We start from the raw sequence: 23831 nt of genomic DNA, 5'->3' as shown, positions 1-23831 counted from the left end.
GATGGCTCCTAAAAATTATATTCTTTCATTTGAAAATTCTGTAGTTAGCAGAATAACTTGGTAGATAATGAAGTTTTGCATAATGACCATATGACAAAATACTCCCCTCTGTGTGCGCTATCATCTGCCAAAATCTTATTTCGATATCTCCAACCTTTTATTAAGTATGAGAAATGTTGTGGATGTTTCACTCAGGCTTTATCACTTGCATGGTGCAATCTCAAGATTGCAGGGCATGCGTGCCAATTCTGTCATCGATGACTGGCTGAAAGGTGGCAAACGCTTGTCAGCCTCCCATTCTGAACAAACAAATGTACTCGCCTAGTGCTTTGGATGAAAAATGGCCACTGCACATTGTCCATTGTATCCTGCGCTACCTACACCCATAACCTTCTCATTATATTGAATAGAATTTTTTTCCTATGTTTGGTAGGTTGGTAATGGATGTTATGTGGGTCTGGGGCAGTACTTGCACCTAAAGATAGCATTCTGTTAAACAGGTCAGTTGTGAATGTCCTCCATAAGTGATTTTTTCACCAAGAAGCAGCAGGAGAAAACACACAAAAATTAACAAAATGTGCAAGCTTTCGGAATCAGTGGCTCCTTCTGGCAGAATAGTTGAATGGGAAGGAAGAGGGACAAAGGAAAAGGACTGGCAAGATTTAAGAAAAGGGAATAATTATGGAAAAGTTGCCCAGAGACATAATACAGGGTGAGAAGAAAAGACTGACAGTTGCCGACTGCACTAGATCAGACTCGAAAACCTGAGAGGTTATGTTGGAAGATAGAGTAATAAGCAAGACAGAGATTACTGAAAAAACATCGTGCAAGTGTTAATAAGAGTGGAAAGTGGGGACGGAGGAAAACAGACAGGTCAGAAAATAAAAGATATACAAAACTAAAAAAGTGAAGAAAGGAATAGTTACTGGGAACAGATGCTGAGACTGAAGAAATTAACATAATTTAAGGCCAGAGGCATGGCAAGAACCAAGGGTATGTTGTAACACCAGTTCCTGCCTGCAGAGTTCTGAGAAAGTGGTGTCTGGGGAAGAATCTAGATGGCACATGTGGTGAAACAAGCAGCAAGGTCATGACTGTCATTTTGTAGAGCACACTCTGCAACATGTTATTTTGTATTACCAGTGTACACCTATCTGTGCCTATTCATGCTAACTGATAACTTGGTGCTAGTCATACTCAGGTAGAAAGCTGAACAGTGTTTACGTAACAGCTGGTACGTGATGTGTTGTTTCGTAGATGTCTCTCCCATTGACAGTATATGTTTTGCCAGTTACAGGGCTAGTATAGGTGGTGGCAGGTGGGTGGATAGGGCAGGTCTTACAGTGGGGATGGTCACAAGGGTAGGAGCCAAGGGCAAGGAAATGGTTGCCAAAGGAGCAGGATATTGTGGAGAGGGGGGGGGGGGGGTTGGAAAGTTATTCCAAGTGTGGTGGGCAAAATGTCACTCAGAACTATCCTGGTGGTGCTGTGCTCCTTCTGCAATCATTTCCCTATCCCGTGGCTCCTACCACTGCTACCTCCTGATGTGCTTACATCTGTTTTTGTTACATGTTAATCTGGGGCTCTGTAAACCGATATGAATGTAACTGTTCTACTTTATATCATTATTCTAGCATGACAAAAATGTGATTGCTTTCAGTTTGTTTGGAAAGGGATGGATAAAAAAAGGCTCAAGTCCTTTATAACCATCTGTTGCGTCTGATCTGGGTTTAGCTAGAACAAAATACATGCACAGGGCCTGCCCATATCAGTAGAAATAATGCATGAAAATAACTCAATAAATGAAACAGAATATTTCTAAATTCTTAGATGCTTTTATAGATAAGAACTTGAACTGGAATGCACATGTTACATGTCTTCTTAAACGTCTTAATTCTGCAGCTTCTGCATTACAGATAATGCACGGTGGCACAGTGAAAAGTAGCTCACCTCCCCTTTTAAGGCAAGTGCAATATTTCGGCATTTGAAATAGAATTAATGGCTATGATTATGGACAGTTTTATGCAATAATCGATTGTTACCATTCTTCAGTCAACATTTCAGTTTATTTTATCAGTGAGATTAGACATTTCTCTTTGCTGTCTGCAAAATTACTTTCTTGGTAGAAGAAAGAATTGAAATTGTGGAAGCGTATGTGAAAACAGGTTTGATTAAGGAAACACACAAAATTTCCGGGGTCAAGTATCCAGATAGAGGATTACTTGAAATGAGGGCAGTATGGAGACTACAAAAATTAGGGTAGCTATGGATCTGTGCAAAATGTAAAATGACAAAGAATTCCTTCAGTTTGCACACCGGAAGCTGTTGTAGACATTCACCAAAGAATTATTGAGAGCCCAAAGAATTCAACACGTAAACTGGCCCAAGAGATGCATGTACATAGGAGGAGTTGCCAATGGGTATTGAAAGTCCCAATTTGAAACCGTATTGTGTGGCAGTTGTGCAGCAAATACAGGTTGATGACTGTCAGAAACATGCAGATTACTGCACTTTGCTTTTGAATAACATCAACAGTGGTTTGTTAGACCCTTTCCATTACATCATGAGTGATGAAGCAGGGTTTTATCTTTCTGGTCATGTGTATTCACAGAACACGAGGTAATGGATGATGGAGAGCCCTAACACTGTGTGTCAGCAATCACTCCATGATGGAAAAAATTGGCATTTTGTGTGGTGTAACAGAAACACACATCATTAGACCAATATATTTTGAGAGTACCTTTAACATGGTTGCATATATGGAAATTTTTGATATATTTTCTGCTCAACTCACTAAATATGGAAGACAAAGGTGCAAAAAGGTGAGCAGTATTCTGCTGTATTCATTTTCAATAAGCTGCCACTCGAATTCAAAAATCTTAACAGTAATCCATGCACTTTCAAATCGAAACTGGAGAGTTTCCTCATGGGTCACTCCTATTCTGTCAAGGAGTTCCTTGAAAAATTTTGGGATGAACTCACCGATCACTAGATGTGTGATGAATGGTGCTCACATTGACACTTCAAAGAAAAACTGTTTGAGTTGCCCTTTCATTTGATGTAGTATTTATGATTTTAAGTTGAATGTAATAAATGCTACCAAGGCGACACACTGTATGTACTTAAGAAATCATGTAAGTGATCAGCACATTGCCATTTTTTGTGCTGAATATATACACTATAACTGTAAAACAGACTTGAACATCATAGCAAGAGGTCACAATTATGATCCAGGGGACATGTAAATAACTAACTCTACTTATGCTCTAACCAGGAAGATAAAACTGTGCTCCTGTCTTAAGCTATATTTTTGCATATGGCACAGAATATCGGGTATTTGGTAAGACATTTTGATACTATCACTTTATTGGATGTAATGGAGCTTGTACTTCACTAACTGAGTTTGAGTGGTCTGTTTGCCATTACCGAGATGGATTTTGTAAAGACTGTCTACGGTTCGTGATTTAAAGTGATGAAATGACTACAGTGTTTCATATGTGGAAAAAGTTATAATTTGCTGCTTCATGATTTCTTTCAAGCAGGCTGCTGTTTGCATATGAAGATTTGAGTGAGTTTTCTGCTGATGATATTGTCGTGGTTATGGATTCTTTGTAATTTGTGACACTGGACTGATAAGAGGTGGTGTCATGTTCGGTATTGCTGTATATTGTTTAACTGCCTACACATTTCTGGTTGTCTATCTTGTATCCCCTTTCATGCTATGTTTTGTTGTAAACCTCTCACTGGAGGTTTTATGACAGTGTTTTTTATACAGGGTGTTACAAAAAGGTATGGCCAAACTTTCAAGAAACATTCCTCACACACAAAGAAAGAAAATATGTTATGTGGACATCTGCCCAGAAACGCTTACTTTCCATGTTAGAGTTCATTTTATTACTTCTCTTCAAATCACATTAATCATGGAATGGAAACACACAGCAACAGAACGTACCAGCGTGACTTCAAACACTTTGTTACAGGAAATGTTCAAAATGTCCTCCATTAGCAAGGATACATGCATCCACCCTCCATCGCATGGAATCCCTGATGCGCTGATGCAGCCCTGGAGAATGGCGTATTGTATCACAGCCGTCCACAATACGAGCACGAAGAGTCTCTACATTTGGTACTGGGGTTGTGTAGACAAGAGCTTTCAAATGCCCCCATAAATGAAAGTCAATAGGGTTGAGGCCAGGAGAGCGTGGAGGCCATGGAGTTGGTCCACCTCTACCAATCCATCGGTCACCGAATCTGTTGTTGAGAAGCGTATGAACACTTCGACTGAGATGTGCAGGAGCTCCATCGTGCATGAACCACATGTTGTGTCGTACTTGTAAAGGCACATGTTCTAGTAGTACAGGTAGAGTATCCCATATGAAATCATGGCGGTGAATCGAGGAAGTACAGTACATACTGACGAAACTAAAATGAGCTCTAACATGGAAATTAAGCGTTTTCGGACACATGTCCACATAACATCTTTTCTTTATTTGTGTGTGAGGAATGTTTCCTGAAAGTTTGGCTGTACCTTTTTGTAACACCCTGTATATATACCCTCCTGCAATATGTTGTTGTGAAAGCACTGGTTGTATAATGCAAATATTGACCAGTCTCTTGGTTCCTGTATTTAAAACCAGCATGTTGCTGTTTAGTATTTGGAGAAGTTTGAGGGCTGTTACAAGTGTAACAGATGTTCTGGGCATGAAACATGTAGCAGCAAAGTTTTTTTTTCCGAAATTGTTGAATATTGACCAAAAACAATGTCATGTAGACATCACTCAGGAATTGCTGAATGAAGTTGTCAATGATCCAGAACTTTTAAAGAAGGTTATAACACGTGAGAAAACACGGGTATATTATGACTTGGAAACTGCCTGAAGAGCCAAGACCGAAAAAGTTTGACACGTTCAATCACAGGTGAAGGTTCTTCTCACTGCCTTCTTCAGTTACAATGGGATAGTGCATTATGAGTTCTTGCCTTATGGTCATACAGTCAGTAAGGAGTACTACCTGGAAGTTCTGTGATTTGCTTGAAGCAATCCAAAGAAAATGACCAAAAATGTGGTACAATCACTTGTGGAAATTGCATCTTGATAATGCTGCTGCTCACATCAATGTTTGTTCATGATTTTTTGGCAAAAAAGGTACAGCCGCTGTATTCACCAGGCATGGCCCTCTGCAACTTCTTTGCACTCCTGAGGCTGAAAAGAACCATGAAAGGATGTTGTTTTGCCACCATTGGTGAGATAAAATCAGAATCGCTGAAGAAGCTGAACACCATAATCAAAAGTGAGTTCCAGATGTGCTTCCAAGATTGGTTCAAAAATGGCTCTGAGCACTATGGGGCTTAACTGCTGAGGTCATCAGTCCCCTAGAACTTAGAACTACTTAAACCTAACTAACCTAAGGACATCACACACTTCCATGTCCGAGGCAGGATTCGAACCTGCGACCGTAGTGGTCGCGCGGTTCCAGACTGAAGCACCTAGAACCGCTCAGCCACCAATGGCCGGCCCTTCCAAGATTGGAGAAGGTACTGACAGGAGTGTGTGTTATCTGAGGGTGATTACTTTGAAGGGGGAAATAGTTTATGTTGATGCATAAATAAAGATACTTGAAGATAAACAAAACTTCCCTCATGTGGGCATGATAAGACAGCAAGATCATTTGCATATGTTTAGCTTCTGGAAGCTTCACATGCTTTCTGGTAAGCTTCACATGCTTTCTGGTAAGCTTCACATGCTTTCTGGTAAGCTTCACATGCTTTCTGGTAAGCTTCACATGCTTTCTGGTAAGCTTCACATGCTTTGTAGTAAGCTTCAGATGCTTTCCAATAACTCAAGTTGGACTATGCCTTAGTGCTGTCAGTAGCTTTTTGTCGAGCACATTCCCCACATGACCTGTCGGTAGCTTCATAATGACCTGAATAGTGAAGTCAGTACACATTGAGTTGACTAAAGTCGTGGGATAGTGATATGCACATATACAAATGGCAGTAGCATTGCGTTCACGAGGTATAAAAAGGCAGTGCATTGGTGGAACTGTCGTTTGTACTCAAGTGATTCATGTGAGAAGATTTCTAAAGTGATTATGTTCGCACAATGGGAATTAAAAGACTTTGAATGCAGAATGGTAGTTGGAGCTAGAGACATGTGACATTCGGTTCAAGAATCAGTAGGGAATTCAGTATTTGAGAGCCACAGTGTCAAGAGAGTGCTGAGAATGCCAAATGTTTGGCATTACCTCCTTGCCATGGATAACTCAGTGGCTGATGGCCTTCGCATAACAACCGAGATGAGTCTTGTTTGCATAGAGTTGTCAGTGCTAACAAGCAAGAAACATTGCATGAAATAACAGCAGAAATCAGAGTGGGGCGTGCAACAAGTGTACCCGTTAGGACAGTGCAGCAAAATTTCATGTTAATGGGCTATGGCAACAGACGACTGATGCGAGCGCCATTGCTAACAGCACGTCATTGCGTGCAATGCCTCTCCTGGGCTCATGACCATGTTGATTGGACCCTAGACGATGAAATTGGTGGCCTGATTAAATGAGTCCTATTTCAGTTGGTAAAAGCTGATGGTAGGGTTTGAGTGTAGCACAGACTCCACAAAGCCATGGACCCAAGTTGTCAACAAGGTACTGTGCAAGCTGGGGGTGGCAGCATCTACATAGAATGGACTGGGTCATCTGATCCAACTGGACCAATCATTGTCTGGAAATTGTTGTGTTCAGCTACTTGGAGACTGATTTCATGTTCCCAAACGTTGATGGAATTTTTATGGATGACAATGTACTATGCCAGAACATTCTGGGCATTTTGAGCGGTTTGACCACCCAAATCACCCGACATGAATCCCATCAAACATTTATGGAATGTAATTGAAAGGTCAGTTCATGCACAAAATCCTGCACTGGCAACACTTTCGCAATTATGGGTTGTTGTAGAGGCAGCATGGCTCACTATTTCTGCGGGAGACTTCCAACGACTTGTCAGGTCCATACTACATCGAGTTTCAGCACTGTGTCAGGCAAAATGAGGTCTGACACAATATCAGGAAGTACCCCATGACTTTTGTCATGGGTACACAGTGTTGTGTGGGGCACTGCACTCTGCTGTACAAACCGGCACACTGACTATATCCCACACTGCTGTCATTTTTGTCATATTTTAAACGTGCACAGCACTGTAAACTCAATGGATATCCCTTTCTCAGGCTTTTTTGGGTTTTGAATAGTAATCATGTTTGCGCCCTGTCTTAACTACTCGACAGATGACTTTGGGTAGAGTCTTCCAACATTTTTATTTTTACTGTCTACAAACATACAGTTAACAGAAGTTAGTATTTCCTACTTAATAATGTGATGCTGTTTGATATGGAAGTTTCTGTTGTTTTCAACACATTCTTCAAATTCATGCTGTAATTTGCCTGACCTACTTGAATCTCCAGTTTCTTCTTGTTGTGCTCAGAGGATGTTTGTAAAACAGGCAGTTTTAACTCTTTCTTAACCATATTCCCTAAAAAAAAGTTAGGCCAAAATTGAACAAAAGAAAGGATAAACAATAGATAAACCTTGGGATTAAAATGCCATGTGCTTGGAAGAGGGAGCTCTATGTAATTCAGAGAATAAGCAGTTGTCCAGATCTGGAACTCCATTACCATCAGTTAGGATGTAGTGTTGAATATTCCACTCTGTCATTAAAAAAAGAATAGTTCATGTACTACACTCAAAAAAAAATGAAATATTCCAGGAATAAGAAAAAACCTATTTGGAACGTTACTAAAACAAGAAACAAACAACACTAGTAATCCAAATTAAATTAGGCCCTCAGAAAATACCTCTGGCAGAAATGGTTGCACGTTCAAATCTTGGCCATCAGATTCAATCATTACTTCCTCACAGTCACTGCAAACACTACACACAGCAATAAACACTCAAATATAGACACATTAGATTTACTTGTCCAGACACTTGGTGCACCACCAACAGACACTAGCTTTAAAAAAAAAGTATACAATTCATCAGGTGAGTAAAAATTAGTAATTTTGCTGGCTGTAATGATGTTTCTAGTAGAACATTAAAATTTTGTGCTGTCTTGACTTGATAAGATTACCTCTAAGCTACCTTTGTAATCAATCAACCCTGACAGACTTAAATATTCTGTAACAGGCCCATCTGCAAACCACCTCTAATTGCAGACATGCATCATTTCTTGCAGTCTTCAAAGGAATTCAAGGAAGTGGTCTATGATAGAATATTGACTCATTTGACTAACCAGTACTTGTCAACCACCTCTCAGTTTGGATTTCACAAAGTATTTTCCACAAAGAAAGGAATAAAAGATCTCACAAATGAACTGCTGACAGAGTTAATCAAGAAAATGTTGGTATATTGTGTGACCTTGCCAAAGCCTTTGAATGTGTGGCTTAAAAATAGCAGAGTCACATTAACAGTCTCGGGCGTGAAAATAACTTCAATGTGGGGAAACATAACGTGGAGTGTCACAGGAATTGGTACTGAGCTCATTCTTGTTTCTAACCCACACACACTGTCCAGTCAGTTTAAATGAATAAATGAATGCAGTGCGGATCACTCCGTGACATATAGGAAGAGAGTCAGTGAGGTTCTAGAAGGTACTGATAGGGATGTAGAGCCTTGCTGATCCCAGTGCTGTGCCCAGCTGTGATAGGCTTTATGGTTGAGGATCCATGGTACAAACATTCTGATGGAGGTTCCACCGACCATAACGCTCCTTCCTTCAGCCTGGACCCTGACAATTGTTGCAGGGTGTTTGCTTTCAATTCTAAAATTTGATGCAACTCAAAAGGCCACCTGTCACCACTCAGCAGAAGTCCAGTTGCGGTACTGGTAGTAAATTCCAGCCTTCATCAGCAATGAACATCAATCAGCATGGATGCATGAACCAGACACTTGCTGCAGACACCCATACGCAGCAACGTTTGCTGAACGATCGTTGAGGAGACACTGTTGGTAGCCCCTTGGTTCATCTCGGTGGTTAGATGCTCAACAGTTGCTCGTCTGTTCACCCGTACACATCTCTGCAGCCATCATTTCCCCCCTGTCATCTGTGGCCCACGATGTACCACATTGCTTCAGCTCTGAGATTGTATAGCCTCATTTTACCATGTACAGTATACTTTAAAATGCATGCAGACAGTTTACAAACTTACCTATTTTGGAAATGGCCCAAAAGCCAAAGATTCGGGCCTTCTGGACATTAGATAAATTGCGCCATTTCTGTATTACTACTATGAATGCACTGTTTTCCACGTCCTCCGAGATGCTGTATATACCTTCCACTGCTAGTGATAGCACCTGCCATCTGTGAGTGATTATTGCACGTTGACATCAGACATAAGTGGAGGTCACATTAATGTGACTGGCATGTGTATGTTCTTCCAGTGACTTTAAAGGGCAGTTCAAAAACTGTAGTGTTTGCTGATGACACAAGAAACGCGTGTGTACAATCGTGGTGTCGCTTGAAGAGCCAAGGAGCCATCAGCACCAGCCATAGAGGGTGCAAAAAATTTGAGGATAGCTTTAACATAAGCTGAAACCAGTAGTAATAAACAAATGTTATTGCAATCTTGACTGTTGTTTTAATCAATACTAATCAGGGGTCCTAATTCAACCCTAGCAGACACTGCTCATATGATAACTGAACAGTCCAACAAGTGGTTCACAGCAAACAGTTTGTTTTTAAGTCTTAGCCGCACAAAGACTCATAATATGCAGTTTCAGACAAACAATAATTACCTTTTAACGCCAGAAGTAGACATTAATCTTCACACACTGAATGAAGCACAGTCTCCTTGGTTAGATAACAAGTTAAGGAGAAGTCAGTATATGGATAAAGTAATCAAGAAGCTCAATTCAACGTGTTATGCCCTCAAATACATCTCCCACTGTATTGAGCTGAAGACAAGAACTGTTGGCTTGCATATATTCACTCCCCATTGCCTTATGGAATTTCTTTTGGGCAGTGCACTTCAAGTAAATGTGTTTGTTCAGAACCGAGCAGTAATAATATTGTGTAAAGTATGTAGTCATACAACTTACAAAAGCCTTTTTGATGATCTTGGAATTCTTACACTCACTTTCCAATATATTTACCTTTTAGTGGTTTTTGTTGCTGATAATAAAAATCAGTTTTGACTGAACTTTGAAACAAAGTCACAATACAAGACACAAAAATGACTTTCATTCAAATTAAGCTTCCTTGTCCAGTGTGAGATATTCGACAAGATCCTGCCCAACATAAAGATAGAAACTTGGAATCCTTACCACTTCAAAAGAAAACTGAAAGCTTATCTCATTAGCCACTCTTTCTACAAATTATTGGAATATCCAGGTTCAGGGATTTAAAATTTCTGTCGGCAGTGGTATCTGTACAACAAGTAATTTACTATGAATGGGACTCAGTATTTATAGATGTAATAATATTTTCTTTGAAAAATACCATTGTAGTCAAGCAAATATTTAGCTACTACTAACAGATAAAAACACCAAATTTAGAAGGCATTAGTGTGAATAGCATTAATCAGAGTAGTGATAGTTTTGATGGTAATACAGTAAACAAATTAAGTTTCTATGATGCCTTTGTCTCATGTTAATGTGTACCTTGACTTGCTCCACATCCCTGAAGATTCTCCTTCTGTACGAGATCTGCAGAACACAATGAATGAAGGAATGGGTGTTTGTTTCTGTTACTGTTGAATGGTGGTTCCGGTGGTATCCATACTGGTTGGCTACCATCATTGATGATGATTTCTGTGGAGGTGACCATGGCTGCTAATCCAATTGCTGCTACTTAATCTGGCTGCAGGAGATTGTTCACCTTCTTCAACATAGTAGCAGTTAGACCATGTGGCAATTCACATTTAGTGTAACAGACACACTGAATATAGTGTATAAAAGAACTTAAATGTTAACAAGAAAGTGAACATGTTATATAAGCTACAGCTGTGTATATACCCAACTTGGAATGCAATAAACACTTGCACTTCACCAAGGATGGACTTATTACAGTAGAGCTATATATAAAGGCATGCCCACATTGCACAGTCTGGAAGTAAACTGCTGAGAAAAATTTGAGAAAGTATTGAAATCAAGAGAAATTGCTTAGGAAAATACACTCAGATGTTTATGATTAGGTTGCCAAGGGAACACTGTTCTCTCTTCAGACTTAGTATTTTTAATGGCTGTGTTGAGGAGATCACTGTCAGTGAAAGCAAGGGTATCGGTTAGGGTAATGTAAGTTTGAGCTCTACTACTGGAATCACTGGGGCAGTATATGGTTTTGATACAAAACTTATTAAGTTTTAGGCCCATTTTTGCTTATTATTTGGGACTATAATTTGTTTTAGACTTTATGAGTTCATAGAAGTTTTGAGACATGGGATTGTGTCAAGGAGAAATGTGAATTTGCTTTCAAACATATTACCCAAAATGATGGGTGCTTGAAAACTGTATGTCCTTGTGGTTCCAAAGTGGAACCACGCCAATAAAACAATTTTTGTTTACTTTTTGCCAGTTTCTTCTTGTATTCATTGCTTACTGTGGTAATAAAGGTTAATTATGTGAAAAATTTTAAAATTATTTTTTCCCCTTATTGGTGGGACTTCCAGGGTTAAGTAGTGTACCAAGTAAGAAATAATAACATGGTAGAAATTTTCAAGTTCTTGGGTGTGAGTACCAGAGAAAACTTAAACTGGAAAGACTGTATATAACAGCCCTGCTAGGGCATTTAGGTCCAACTGCTTTTGCCATCAGAGTACTGCCAACTATGGGGCAGAAAAATCTATAACTTAACACACTTGTGGATAACTTGTCACTTAGGTGAAAAGTACTTATTTTACAAGACAAAGTAATAGAATTAGTTGCCAGATTCATACATTTACATCTTATAAATGTCAATTTAAGTGGGAATATTAACCACAGCTTTTCACTCCAACAAACTATTTGGGTCTGAAAACAACAAATACAGTATATTCACACATACAAAAAATTATAGTAATAGAAGAATTGATTATCTAGAGTTTCCTATTGTTAATCTAAATTTGGCACAGGACTCAATGAAATACCCAGCTATAGAACTGTCAGTGTGCCCTCAGAAATAAAATTTATATCAGACAGCAGAAACATTGTCAAATGTAGATTAAAGTTTTTCTCATTAGCAGCTCTTTTTATACCTTAAAAGAATATTTCAGCATTGCTAAGTAGTCAGTAAAAATCTGGAAACCACTACCGTGTAGTGATGTGAATGTGTGTTTTGGCAAGTGTGTATAAATTTTGCTCAGTGAACAAATTCCAAATCATACTATGGTTATGATGTAGTGAACGTGTGATTGACTAAACTGATTTAAATTTCAGAATTTAGGTTGTGCCATGACTTACGAGGGCTGTTCGGAAAGTAAGGTCCGATCGGCCACAAAATGGAAACCACAGTGAAAATCAAATATTTTTTATTCACAACAGTTAGCCCCCACCTTCCAACTACCTCTCTGAATAGTCACTTCTCTGACTTAGACATTTGTTGCAGTGTTGTACAAACTTTCCAGTATCCTCATCACAGAAAGCAGCGGCCTGTGCTCTCCACCAATTCTCTACGTTGTTTGCAAAGTTCCATCAGATTTTCACATTGGTTTCCATTTCACTCCAAATCAGACCTTACTTTCCAAATATACCTCGTACATTTCATTTAAACTGGCTCGTGTTAACTAGATGTGGAACCAGTTTTAGGTCCGAAGAATGTGATAGCTTGTCAACTTCTGTAGGACCACGTCTGTAAAAGCATTATGTTTTTCAAGCCTTCAAAAATGTTGTGGTCTGTTTTGCAACTGATTAATAGTGCATAAGTTTCCTTACAATTATTTCAAGAAAAATGCATCTCTCAGTTAAAAAATGGTGGTAGTCCTGTGAATCTCCCTCAATAGAGCAACTTTCAAACTTACTGGTACAAGATATTATGTGATATCTGTACAGAGTATTAAAAGGTTAATTCTGTGTTTGATCATGACTTTCACACAATCATATCAGTCATGTATGTTACTACAGTTCACATTTAATATTGACTTTAAAATATACAGGAGATCATGTGCAAATGTATGTAAGTCGACTGCAGTGCACTTATGATTTTTAGGAAACCTGGCAAGCACTGGCACGTGACTTATTTGGTAGAATTGTGGTCCTGGAACAGAAGTACAATGAACATGAAATACAGCTGTCTAACATCAAGCAGCAGCTGCAGCAACATGTCAGCAATTCAAGTGCTGTCCTCGAAGAAATCTGTCGTAAACACTGTGGTGGTGTCATGTTGTGGGCTATCCCTGAGTTTCGTAAAGAGCTGAACACAATGGAAAGAGAACCTGCACATTATTTCCTTTACAGCCCCAGCTTTTACACTTCATCCAATGGATACAGGTAACAAATTACTATGTTCACCCACTGCATTTTTTTTCCTTTTGAAATTCCTTTGTATTGTTTTGCACTTTAAGCCTTACTTAAGACATAATAAATTTTTGTCTCCTTAATCCTTACAACAGGTGGGCCCCTGTCATCCTGATGTCCAAGTGCCATGCTTTTCCTTTTTATCCCTTAAACCTATCCCTCTCTTCTCAAAGATGAAGGAACCGAAAGTCCCGAAAGGTAGAATAGTACATGAACTTTCATATATGAGGTGTGTGAGAAAAGTAGAGAAACTGATTTTGTATCTACCAAAGTTTTTATTTTATTTTTCAAGTAACATTGTGGTCCCCATTTAAAGTAGTTTCCTTTGGCAGTTATACACTGCTAGAGTTGTTGTTTCCTGTCTAGCAGTGCCAGAAAGCTTCACCTGATGAGACCTTTAATTCGTCGGTCTCATTCTTTTGAAGTTCTCTTTGAAAATGACATCCTTTTAATACACTTTTCAATTTTGGTAAAAGAAGGTCACAAAGACTCAGATCAAGTGAATAGGGGGCTATGGAACAACAGGAATACAATTTTAGGTAAATAATTCTGAGATGGAAGTATCCATGTGACATGAAGTTTGTCATGATACAGCATCCACTTGTCTGCAATGTCCAATCTCTCTCGATTCACTCTTTTCATGAGCCTTTCGAGGACAGCTTTATAAGTCACTTTGTTGACAGTTTGTCCTGGAGGAACAAATTTTTTATGCCATATACATCTACTGTAAAAATGCAAATTGGCACTCTTTTAATCTTAGATTTGCTCTATTGAGCTGTTTTTGCCTGGGGAGACGTCTCAGTGTCCCACCCCTCACTATGCTGCTTTGTCTCAGGATCATACTCAAAAATCCAGGCTTCATTGCCTGTGATCGCATGACTGAATCATTCGTGGTCATTGGCAGTACTTTCAAGAAGATCAACACATACATTTCTTCAGTTGTCCTATGCTCAGCTGTGAGATTTTTCAGCACCAGTTTATCGCAAACATTTTGCATGTGCAAATCTTTGGTCAGAATTTGATGTACATTGAAAGTATTTAAGTTTAACAGATCACTCATCATACTTATTGTTAAACATCAGTCTGATCTCATAAGAGCAGACACACGTTCAACGTTTTAATCGTTTTTTGATGTTGAAGGTCTCCCTGAGCAAGCTTCATCTTCAATATGTTCTTGGCCTTTCAGAAATGATTTGTGCCAGCAAAAAACGTGCTGTTGATAAGGAATATTCCCTATAAGCCTGTTTCAACTTTTCAAAGGTCGCACCCACAGTTTCCCCGGATTTAACACAAAACTTGATTGCTTAAGGTTGCTCTAAATTCCACTGTTCCATTTTCATAGCACACAACAAAACACAACTTCACTAATGGCACTCTCAAGAATCACATGTTAGCTGTGCGGAGCTGAAACTCAGACTGAGCTTCTGGAAGGGATAAACACACCAGTCTACACAAGTAGAACAAAACAGCATTGCCAGATTGCTCACAGTGTTGTCAGTCTCATTTTTCTCATACACCTTGTGTGTCTATTGGCAGTAATAAATTATTCATCTCCTGAAGGCATGTGGTGACCAGCAATTCTGTCTCGTACATTATTTACATTATTTAATTTTCTCATGTGAATTTTCCATTTGATATAGATAAATGTCAGAACCAAATAATGATTGTCATCTCATTTTTAGCTTATAATTCAGAATTATTTGTTTCAGGTTTTGTGCTCGGCTCAATATATCACCAAAAGATCACAATTACTTATCATTGTTGATTCATCTTATGAAGACTGATCATGATGTTTGCTTAGATTGGCCGTTCACTGGAAGAATCAGTTTTCGCTTGGTCAATATGAAAGATTCACAGTTACACATTCAAGAAACCATGATGTCTAGGCCTGAAATTGATGCATTTCAACAGCCAACAAAAAACATTAACCCTAGAGGGTTTGGATACACAGAATTTATTTCAATACCAGAGCTTATGTCTGCTGGATTCATACATAATGATACACTTACCATCAAAATAAAAGTGCAAAGTGTGTAATTAATGTGATTCTTCAGGTTTCCTCAATGTAGTAGATCATTAAGGAGACCTTGGACAAGAAGCCGGATAGGCATGTGCAATATTTCATCAGTTTACTGACTGACCGTCATCAGGTGCACTCATGGAACACAATAATATGGCCATTCACCTAGTACTTGTCTGATGCATCTATATACTTCATGCATAAATGAGACCATTCACAAAATAGTAGAAACACTGAGTTGTTGGCAGGCACACAAGAAGAATGAAAAGAAAACTTGCTGGAACTCAGACGAATACTTTTATGAGCTGGAGTACACACACACACACACACACACACACACACACACAGAGAGAGAGAGAGAGAGAGAGAGAGGGAGAGAGAGATAGAGAGAGAGAGAGAGAGAGAGCTACATCGTGCTGGCTGAACACACAATACCAGGAGATGGACCGGAGTGAGCGGTTGTGTCAGGTGCGGTGGGTAGAGTGAGAAAGAGGTGGGAGTGGGATGAGGGGTTGTTGAGAGGTAGCTGGTGCCTCAGATGGTAGCAGCAGGTGTGCAGGATAGAAATTCAGGAGGGGGAGACAGCAGGTGCACTGGCTAGGAATGCGACACATAGGCATTGGAGTCAGTGAGTTAGTGCGATGCACAGTGAAAATGACATGGAGGCATGGACTGATAGTTTTAACGGGATAGAGGAAAGGGGAAGCCATTGAGTAGAGGGTGTGCATGCACTGAATTAATAGAGATTGAGGCCAAGACAGTTATGGGAGTGCAAGGACAACTCCCATCTGCCTAGTTCAGGGAAGCTGGAGCTGGAGGGAAGGCAGGGGTTGTGGAAGAGTATGCTGTGCTCAGTAGCATGTTCCACCACTGGATGGTCAGCTCTGTTTTTGGCCACAGTTTCGCAGTGGCAATGCTCTGCAGAAATTAGAGCACAGCCTGTATATGACATGACTACTTTCACAGGTGTCCCTGTCTCTGATGAGCTAGGAGAAGCCTGTGACAAGATTAGAGTTGAAATCGATAAGTAGTTAAATCAGGCAGGTCTTGCTCTCAGGGTCTTCCACAGGGATATGACATCTGTGCCAAGAAACTGGAAGTTGGAGTAACATGTGGATGGACAGGGATGTTGTGTAGGTTGGTTGGACGAAGGAATACCACTTCAGGATGGATGGGAAAGATCATGTGTAGGATGTACCACCTAGCACATCCTACTCTACTTCTGTCACAGGCTTCTCCTGTCTCGTGTGAGGCAAGGGCACCTATTAAATCAGCCATCAGCTCTACTGTAATTTCTACAGAGCATTTTATGTGGATATGACCACCAACCAGATGTTCACCAGAATGAATGGCCACCGACAAACTGTGGACAAGAACAAAGTTGACCACCCAGAGGCAGAACATGCTGATTAGCACAACATGCTGGAGCTCAGGGGTTATTTTACAAACCATGCCATCTGGATATTTTCCTTCAGCACCTCCTTTTTTTACAATGTAAAACACTTCCTTTGTCCGCCCCCGTAGCTGAGTGGTCAGCGTGACAGACTGTCAATCCAAAGGGCCCGGGTTCGATTCCCGGCTGGGTCGGAGATTTTTTCCGCTCAGGGACTGGGTGTTGTGTTGTCCTAATCATCATCATTTCATCCCCATCGACGCGCAAGTCGCCGAAGTGGCGTCAAATCGAAAGACTTGCACCAGGCGAACGGTCTACCCGACGGGAGGCCCTCGTCACACAACATTTCATTTCAACACTTCCTTCACTCCCGTAATCCTTCTACCCTCAGATCCTCAAATACTAGACTCACATTTGGGAGGGCAATGATTCAAATCTACAAAGGGCCATCCAGATTTAAGTTTTTTCATTATTTCTGTAAAATAACTGTAGACAAATGGCAGGATTATTCCTCCAAAAGGGCATAGTCAAACTCCTTCCCCATCCTGGAATCAGTCTGGGCTTGTGCTCCATCTCTAATGATCTTGATGTTGATGGGATGCTAAACTAAATCTGTCTATCTTCCTTCCTTCATGGCCTCAATCACCATTAAACCACTTCATGCGCACCCTCTACCCAGAACTTTCCTCTTCCTCAGTCCTGTTACCCCCTCCCATTCTATGCCTCCACTTTGACATTGTCATGCACCATACAAACTCACCAGCTTCGGCTTCCGTTGTCGCATTCCGAGCCCATGGACATGCCACCTCCCCATCCCGCATTTCTATCCCGCACATCTGCAGCACCCTCCAAGCCACAAGTTACATCTCCACAACCCCTCATTCCAATTCTCGCCTCTTTGTCCCTCTACCCAACCCAACCCCACCCCACCTGATATAACCACTCACTCCTGCCAAGCTGCAGTTGTGGCATAGGTATTCAGTTGGCACAATGTAGCTGCACAGGTATGCACTTGTGTGTGTGTATGTGTGTGTGTACTTGAACGTGTTAAAAAGGGTTCATCTGAAAGCTAACAAGTTTTTATTCTATTTTGTGTGCCTGTTAGCAGCTCAACGCAAACTATTCGACGAATTCCTTCCTTTACTCCTAAAGTATTTACATACCACATTTGATTTATTTTTGACATACTTTATGTATAAATATACCACTGTCCATAATATTATTTCTTTGACTTAGTGTAGAAACATAACTTATATTTTGTCATTTTTAATACACCACTGTTGACTCAATTCAAAACAACTGCAAGAAATATTGTCATTTGCTGTTTTTCATTGCATATTAGTGTACAATTGTTTTTGACGTTGAAATGTGTTCATACACTGTGATAAATTTCATCAAAATCAATCGGCTCTGTGGCATTGGACTAGCAGTTTACTACAGACTTGTTCATGGTCTCCACCGGAAGAGATCATACACAATGTGTCACACCAAAAAAGATGAGACTTACGTTGTAAATTTGTATTCTTACTAGGTATGTTCAGTTAGTTATACTTGCTTTAAAATGGATCCCCTTGTAATCTGTATATAGCTGCAGTCATTCTGACATTGCTCAAAACATTCTTGGGAGCAGCACAAGAGTTCAACCATTTTTGCCTTCCACAAAGCATACAAACTCATAAGTTCTAATCCGCTGCCACTTGAGCTGAGTGATTGTGTTAAAACTTGTCAAAACCTGTGTATTGTTGTTCTGTGGTGTATTGCCATGTTTTGACGGAATGCAAACCCGTACTTATGACTAGTTTGAATATTTTGTCTGTTAATGTTTTGTTTACAACATTTTTGTACTTGTTATTATCTAAATACAATAGTAGTATATTTGTCTGTTGCATGAGCATTACCACAGAATGTAGTGCATGTGTTTCCATTTTGTGATATCATTTCCATTGATTTCTGTAACATGGTCTGTTGTATAATTACTAGGGTGAAAAGTTTTGCACTTAGTTAATAATCTGATTATCATGTCACTGAGGAACCTATAATGGTGTGCTGGGATGTTTTTCTTTGACTGTATTTTAGATTTGGATAATGTCACCACCCATAGTGGTTTACATATGGTGTCATACATGGCCAATACAGTGTTACAGTAGCATATACTTTTATGTTCCTAAGTGCAGGACCTAACAATTTTGACTGATGCCTCAGATCTCTCCTGTTCCATCCCCATGACCTCCCCCCCTTTCAGGGTATTAGTTCCCACATGCTGCGAAACTCAACAGGCACTGTGAAGATTCAGTCTGTGTCCTTAAGAACAGCAAACATTGTTGTTGGTATCATTTATCTTTTTAATTACATAAGTTTCTTAAAGTATTACTCAAAAGTGCAAATAACTACCATACTGTGGAAAACCATTAACTAAATTCTTGAAGCAATGAGAGACTATTTTATCAGTAGGAAAACATTGTTAGATTCTATATTTTTGCATTATGAGGTATGTTATATACACTTTAAAATGTCAGTATTATATTTTGTGGGGTGGGATCTTTTCCAGAGTGCAATAACAACATCCTTTTGTAATGTACATTTTACTGCATTGTTTTTAGAATATATGTATTACTGGTGTCATCATTTTAACCAGTATTAATCACTATTATGCCGTCCAGTTTATTACGAAAGTGGTTGGGTTATAGCAGATATTGAATGTATATTGTTTATCCAATTAAAGCACTTTCAAATCCTTAATTTTTTGTGGTTATTCTATTAATATATAAGTCTGTCACATTTACCTGATTCCTGCATGTTTTGCTTACATGTATGTTCATTTCTTGGGAAAAGAAATAGTTACGAACTCTGAGCAAGATACTTACAGTTTTAACAAAGAGCAATTATCACACAAATTGAACTTGCAAACATGTTTAGAATGCAGTGAATAGATATCACAGTTGTTTCATGCATGTGCTTCACCACCATTCCTTTTTTTATACACCTATATTTGTATTCATTTATTGAATTACACATCTGTGGCAGTGCCAATAGAATACATCATAACACACACAAAATTTATCGAAAGAAACTTTAAGAATACTAGAAACAGTGAAATGTAAGCATAAATCTGAAAACAACAATAGCAATAACTATGCATACACAAGATGATTGAGGGCAGAAGACCAAGGGAAAAGCCAAGTGACAAGTGGTTAAAAAGTCCACAAAAGATGAGAAGAGCGAACCAGAGTAGCGACAGATGGGTGGACCAGAGAAGATGGAGAGGCATGTGTTCCAAGCAGACCTTGCTAGTTGTGGGAAGCTACAAGATGATGATGATGATGATGATGATGATAATGAATAATAGCCCTGTTAGGAACCTTTCTGAATTTTCCTGGAATGACTGTGGGGAAAAGGACATCAAGTGCTCTAATGTTATCCATTTCATGTACTTTTTTTGGGGTGGATACAATACGCCACAATTATTAATAATAATTATTAACTCACACACCCATGACTACAGTCTCTGGCAGCTGAAGCCAGACTGCAAGCAGCACAGCTTGATGGGACAGGCAGCCAAGTGATTGGAGTAAGGAGGAGGCTGGGGCAGGGAGTGGGAGGGATATCGGGGTAGGGACTGGGCACAGCAAAGTGCTGCTTGTAGTGGCGTACAGGGATGAGGTGGAGAGAGGGTAGAGCACCAAGGTGGAGGCCGAGATAGCGGAAAAGGAGAGAAGTAAAAAGACTTACGGTGTGTTCGTGAAATAGAGGGCTGTGTAGTGCTGAAATGGGAAAGGGGGAAGGGCTAGATGGGTAAGGACAATGACTAACGAAGGTTGAGGCCAGGTGTGTTACAGAATGTAGGATATATTGCAGGGAGTTTTCCCACGTGTGCAATTCCAAAAAGCTGATAGGAAGGATCCAAATGGCACAGACTGTGATGCATTCATTGAAATGAAGAATGTCATGTTGGGTTGCGTGATAACACCCGAACCTCCAGATGTTTGACACTCAGATCGGTACCAAATGTTGTGTGTCGATAGAGTATCAACCAAAACATTGATTTAGTGTGTGCTGTACGCTGTCGTCCAGTAGAACATGTGTAAATGGTAATTAAAAGTAACACCAGAATTATGAATATAGGAAAAGTGCATCTGTGAGGAGCAAACATCAATGTCTCTGGTAGGTGAGTTAGTAGAGCATCAGATCGTCATATTAAGGGTCCAGAGTTCAAAACCTAGTGATGAGACTTACCAAACAAAAGCGCTGGCAGGTCGATAGACACACAAACAAACACAAACATACACACAAAATTCTAGCTTTCGCAACAAACGGTTGCTTCGTCAGGTAAGAGAGAAGGAGAGGGAAAGATGAAAGGAAGTGGGTTTTAAGGGAGAGGGTAAGGAGTCATTCCAATCCCGGGAGCGGAAAGACTTACCTTAGGGGGGAAAAAGGACGGGTATACACTCGCACACACACACATATACATCCGCATATACACAGACACAAGCAGACATATATATATAATTTTTTTTTAACAACTTATGCTTGAAATTGTTATATGAGAGAACATTTTTGTGACTTGTAAAAAGGACTTTTTGGAGTTTGTAGCAATGTTCTTTTGGCAGTCTGTTTTCACTTCATTAGCTGAAAGTAGCACCCTATAGAGTACATTTGTATCGGCAACATCACACCTATCTATACAAATGTACTTTATAGGTTAGCAACTTCCAACTAACGAAACAAAAACAGACTGCCAAAACAACATTGCTACAAACTCCAAAAAGTCCTTTTTACAAGTCACAAAAATGTTCTCTCATATAACAATTTCAAGCGTAAGCTTAAAAAGGCATCAGTAGGTTTCAAACCTTAATATGACGATCTGATGCTTTACCAGCCGACCTACCAGAGACATTGACATTTGCACTTCACAGATGCACTTTTCCTGTACTCCATAGTTCTGGTGTTACTTTAATTACCATTTACACGTTGTACTGGGTGACAGCACACAGCATGAATTGCATCAGTGTTTTGACTGATACTCTATCGACACACAACATTTGATACCGATCTGAGTGTCAGACATATGGAAGTTTGGGTGGCAGCAACAGGATGGCCCAGTTGTTTCTTGGCCACAGTTTGATGCTGGCCATTCATGCAGACAGACAACTTGTTTCTTGTCATGCTTATATAGAATGCAGCACAGTGGTTGCAGAATAGCTTGTAGATCACACAAATGGTTTCACAGGTAGCTTTGCCTTTGATGGGATAGATGATGTTTGTGACCAGACTAGAGTAGCTGGTGTTGGGAGGATGTATGGGACAGGTCTTGCAGCTAGGTGTAATACAGGGATATGAGCCATGGAGCAAGGTGTTGGGAGCAGGGGTTCTGTAGGGATGGATGAGAATATTGTGTAGGTTCAGTGGGTGGTGGAATACCATTGTGGGAGGGGTGGGAAGGGTACTGGGATAGACATTTCTCATTTCAGTGCATGACGAGAGATAGTCAAAACCCTGGCAGAGAATGTAATTCAGTTGCTCCAGTCCTGGGTGGTACTGAGCCATGAGGGGAATGCTCCTTTGTGGCTAGATGGTGGGACTTTGGGAGGTGGTGGGTGACCCCCACCTCTTCAGATTCCACCAATCTTTAACCCTCACCAACATAACCCTGCAAAACCACACCAATCTGGCCCAAACCTCCTTGCAATGCCTCCTCTCCATCTGCAAAATTCTTCTGCTATGTAATCTGAAATTCCTGGATCCCATAACACACATTGAAACTCTTGTCCTCCAGGAACTAGGGCAACATGCACAATGCCAGTTCAAAAAACTCTCCACCCTGTTCACGTCCTACTCCTGTCTTTGGACTACCACAATCCAACAACCTCCAAACCTCCTCTGTATCCCCTCATAGCTGACAAACCCTGTCTCCCAGACACAGGGAAACTAATATGGCGGACCAATTCCTATGGAATTAGGTCCGAAAGAACTAACAAAGCGAGGGACCGTAAATTTGCAGTAAAAACTCACATTGGTGTAAACTTTGCCGACAGTTTAATAGATACTGTAAATTCTTTAGTCAGAAAAAATAGCTTCATAATGCACTTAAACATAGGTGGTGTGTCAGGAGAAATGATGAACAAACTATATGACTTAGAAATACTCTTAGGGCAAATTAACTCTCTAAAAGTCATATGTTTGAATGAACATTGGCTTAAATGGGACAATGTCAAGCTACTAAATTCACTCTCGGGATACAAGTTAGCATCGAGTTTTTGCAGAAAAAAGGGGTATGGGGGATCATGTATATTAGTTGAACAGACACAAAACTTCGAAGCCAAAACGACATTCGATTGTTTAAATGAGGAACAAGTATTCGAAAGCAGTTGCATTAAGCTGTCTGAATATGGTTTACTAATCATCAGCATAAATCATGTCCCAGAATATTGGGCTACTAGGGAATTTCTAGAGAAATTTGAAACTCTGCTAAGTAGGTTGCAGGTAGGGAAACCATATAAAAAGATTGTGATTTGTTCTGATTTTAATATAGATATGAGAGACGAAAACAGATTTGTTACCACCCTGAAGGATTTGTTGGCTACAAACGGCTTAACACTAAATTTTACTGAGTACACCAGGGTAACAGCCACTTCTGCCACAAGCATTGATAATATAGTGAGCAGCAAAAATTATGGGAATACACAAAAACATGTATTAGACTTAGGAACATCTGATCACTCAGCACTTTTTATGTCATTGCCATACATAGACAAAACATATAGGCCCACAGTGAAATTGGTCAGAAATTTCAGCCAGCCAAATATAAACACATTTATCTTGAAATTAAAGGAAACCCATTGGACCTTCAGCAACCAGTGTTCAGTAAACAATAATTACAACACTTTCATATCTGAATTCAAGAACATTTTCAATGAATGCTTTCCCCTCATATCAACAAATGATAAA

General features: G+C 39.8%; 1 protein-coding gene across 2 annotated transcripts in view; it reads left to right on the top strand.

Moving 5' to 3' along the window:
* Positions 1 to 19600, top strand: part of LOC126251951 (TNF receptor-associated factor 6-B) — an 81353-nt gene extending 61753 nt beyond the window's left edge. For both annotated transcript variants that reach the window (XM_049952715.1, XM_049952716.1), the window contains exons 7-8: positions 13166 to 13446; positions 15183 to 19600. In XM_049952715.1, the coding sequence (XP_049808672.1) occupies positions 13166 to 13446; positions 15183 to 15510 (609 nt within the window). In that variant the 3' untranslated portion in view covers positions 15511 to 19600. The remainder of the gene's footprint in view (positions 1 to 13165; positions 13447 to 15182) is intronic.
* The last annotated feature ends 4231 nt before the right edge of the window (positions 19601 to 23831 follow it).

This window comes from Schistocerca nitens, chromosome 4, assembly GCF_023898315.1.
Source record: "Schistocerca nitens isolate TAMUIC-IGC-003100 chromosome 4, iqSchNite1.1, whole genome shotgun sequence".
In the NCBI taxonomy this organism is placed as follows: Eukaryota; Metazoa; Arthropoda; class Insecta; order Orthoptera; family Acrididae; genus Schistocerca; species Schistocerca nitens.
The sequence above is the reverse complement of the archived record's forward strand: the minus strand, read 5'-3'. Positions and strand labels throughout refer to the sequence as shown.